Here is a 3067-nt window from a genome sequence, read left to right as displayed (position 1 = left end):
TATTTTTAAACGTGATGGTAATGATGTGCTTAAATTTACGGATATAAATTTTTTCAGTTTCAGAAATTGAAGGATTGATTTTTTTTTGTTTTATGATAACGGAGAAACCGTTTTTTTATACTTTAAGGGTTAGTGGGAAGCTGATTCACACTGATTTCAAAAATCAATAGAATTTTAATTCTGTAAAGATTTTTATTGATTCTAAGAATATGTCTTCCCATATTTGTAGAATCCATATATTCTTTTGGCTTGATTGGTGATGATTTATTGGGATTTATGTTAACCTTTTCTACTAATATTTATCTAATTTCCATATAATATATGCAAATATGGTATGTTGAATTCTATATGATGAAAAAGAACGTCCATAATTGTTCTTTGCTTCTTTTCCATCGTAGAGAGCTGTCAAGGTAATACAAGTTTTTGGTTCTCCCTTTTTCTATCTCTCTTTTTAAGATCCATTTCTCTGTTTTTCATATATATAAGTTGTATAAAATGGTTTGCTTGTTATTTGTATTGCTTTCAAGTTACGTTTGATTTCAGTATTTTATTTGTTTAGACTAGAAGCATAAGATTTGATGTTTACTGTTTGTTTGTGATAAATATTTTTATGTGTATGTTTTTACTAATAATGATTAACTCTACATAAGATTGCAATGGGTGAGAAAGAAAAAAATCAGTATAGCCTATGGAATTCAGAGGAAACCAAGGTTTTGATAGAATTACTTGTGGAGGGGATTCAACGTGGATGGCGGGACAGTAACGGTATAATGAACAAAGCAACGGTGGAACATAAAATACTATCAGTCTTGAATGAAAGACTTGGATGCCAAAAAACCCACAAGCATTACCAAAGCAGAATCAAGTTCTTGAAGGGTCAATATCAATGTTATGTTGATCTTTTAAACAACAGCTCATGCTTTGGATGGGATCCTATCATGAAAAGATTTGTGGCTTCTAACGAAGTATGGAATGACTATTTAAAGGTATGTCTTTATTTTGCATCATTTTTATTAGATATGTTCCTGAATTGCAAAGTTTTTGTTAGATAAAATTCAGTTTATGAGTTAAATAATATATGTACATGATATAGTTTGCGTGAACAAGGATCACTTACTGCTATAGGTTTACGTAAGTTCTTAAAGTACTGTATTTTTAAAAATTAATTTTATTGTATTTTAAGTATAATTTTTTTTTGTAGGGTCATCCTAATCACAAGTTCTTACGCTATGACTCTAGTGAACAGTTTGATGATTTGAAAATCATATTTGATTGTGCAACTGCTAATGGTAGTTCTTCAATTGGCTTGGGTGATACCACAGATGCTCGCGTCTTCACGGTTGGTGACAGTCAAGCACAAGAAAACTTGAATTTTGAGGACATCAGTGATGATGTTTATGTTCAGCAACCATCCCCAGAAAATGTTGTTAAAAGGCGTGTGGAAAAACTTGTCTCGAGAAAACGATCTCGAACAGACGCATCTAGCAGTTCAGTTGAGATAAACACTGATCAAAGTGATGCTATGGTAATGATGACCAGTAAGATCCTCACTTTCATACAGCAGAGAGAAGAAAGACAACAAAAAGAAGTTGAGAAAAGAGAAGCTGAAAAGAAGAAAAATAGTGTTTGGGATGCTATGAAAGAGGTTCCTAATTTGGATGATCGTATCAAATTTAAAGCGGTGACCCTTATCTACTCCTTAGGAATGAAAGATGTCTTCACTGATATGTCCATAGAAGAACGCTATGGTTGGATCCAAAGCAACGTCAACTACGATTGATCTCTGTTTTATTATCTCTGTTTTAGACTGTTTTGTTATTTCTTTACAATCATTCTAGACTGCTTGTTTATTATTTATAGATACTAAACAGGTTTTCGTTTAATATATATGATGGGTTTTTAAATATTTTTTGTTGCTTTTAGCAATACAAAATGTCATGCTGTTGTTATAGCACGTAGCTTATTTTATTGTTGTGTCGGTAACCCACATCCCCCTAAGTAACTTAATTGTTAGTGTCTTGCTTATTTTATTAGTAGTTTTTAAAGATACTTTGTGTATTTCAGTTATTAATAGTAATCTCTTTTTGTAGGTGTTTTATCATGGAGAGCCCCTTTGAAAAAGAAGAACAAACGTATGATGAGATAAAAGCAAACCAAATGGAAGAAGATGAGTCAGATTTAGACATTTTGCTGGTGCTGTTAAATAACATAGCAACAGCGTATGTGAGGAGTGAAAATCGGATACAACGCCCCGTTCGTCGGCCAATCACTAACATTGGTTATGATTACATTCAAAATGCTTTGAAAGAGGGCCCTGAGCACTTTCGATCACTATATCGCATGTATCCAAGCTCATTTGAAAAGTTTTGTGATCTTATTAGAATGAAGACATGTCTAAGAGATACACGGAATATATGCATCGAAGAAATGGTGGGCACATTTTTACTTGTTGTTGGTCAAGGTTCAAAATATGGGTACACAAAAGACACATTCAAGAGATCAAAGTTTACTATCAGTGAAAATTTTCACAAAGTCTTGCGTGCATTAAATACCTTAGCACCTGATTTGATGGTAAAGCCTGGAGTTACAACATCTGCAAAGATAAGTGAGAGCACAAGGTTTTATCCCTACTTCAAGGTAAATATAAAATTTAACTAAGTTACGCTCAGTTTTTTTTTCAATTGTTTCTTTGAAAATCACTATTTTCATCTTTATAGGACTGTATTGGAGCTATTGATGGTACACATATTTTTGCAATGATACCAATTTCTGATGTTCCAAGCTATCGTAATCGCAAAAGATTTATATCACAAAATGTCCTTGATGCTTGCAACTTTGACTTGGAGTTCATGTATGTTCTTAGTGGATGGGAATGATCAGCTCATGATTCAAAAATTTTAAGTAATGCTTTGACAAGACATGGTAGCAGATTAATCGTTCCAGAAGGTATGTACTTAAGTTGTAGTACACAATTTATATATGTACAGAATTTTAATTTATTTACAAATTGAATTTCAGGAAAATTTTATCTGGTAGACTGTGGATTTGCAAATCGTCAAAAGTTTTT

The 3067-nt window shown here is 32.4% G+C and overlaps 1 protein-coding gene and 1 pseudogene across 1 annotated transcript; both read left to right on the top strand.

The window, feature by feature from the left end:
- The first annotated feature begins 656 nt into the window (after positions 1 to 656).
- LOC106341593 (uncharacterized protein At2g29880-like) lies at positions 657 to 1780 on the top strand. The gene is made up of 2 exons (XM_013780322.1): positions 657 to 986; positions 1202 to 1780. The coding sequence occupies exons 1-2, from the start codon at positions 657 to 659 to the stop codon at positions 1778 to 1780; spliced, it is 909 nt and encodes a 302-aa protein (XP_013635776.1).
- A 647-nt stretch (positions 1781 to 2427) lies between these two features.
- The window catches only part of LOC106337997, a 1677-nt pseudogene continuing 1037 nt past the window's right edge, over positions 2428 to 3067 (top strand).

This window comes from Brassica oleracea, chromosome C4, assembly GCF_000695525.1.
Source record: "Brassica oleracea var. oleracea cultivar TO1000 chromosome C4, BOL, whole genome shotgun sequence".
NCBI lineage: Eukaryota > Viridiplantae > Streptophyta > Magnoliopsida > Brassicales > Brassicaceae > Brassica > Brassica oleracea.
Note: the sequence above shows the minus strand (reverse complement) of the source record. Positions and strands in the feature narration are given on the sequence as shown.

Coding starts and splice junctions, on each gene's coding strand:
- LOC106341593 (XM_013780322.1), top strand. CDS start 657: ATGGGTGAGAAAGAAAAAAATCAGTATAGCCTATGGAATTCAGAGGAA. Junction 987..1,201: donor TATGGAATGACTATTTAAAG/GTATGTCTTTAT, acceptor TTTTTTTTGTAG/GGTCATCCTAATCACAAGTT.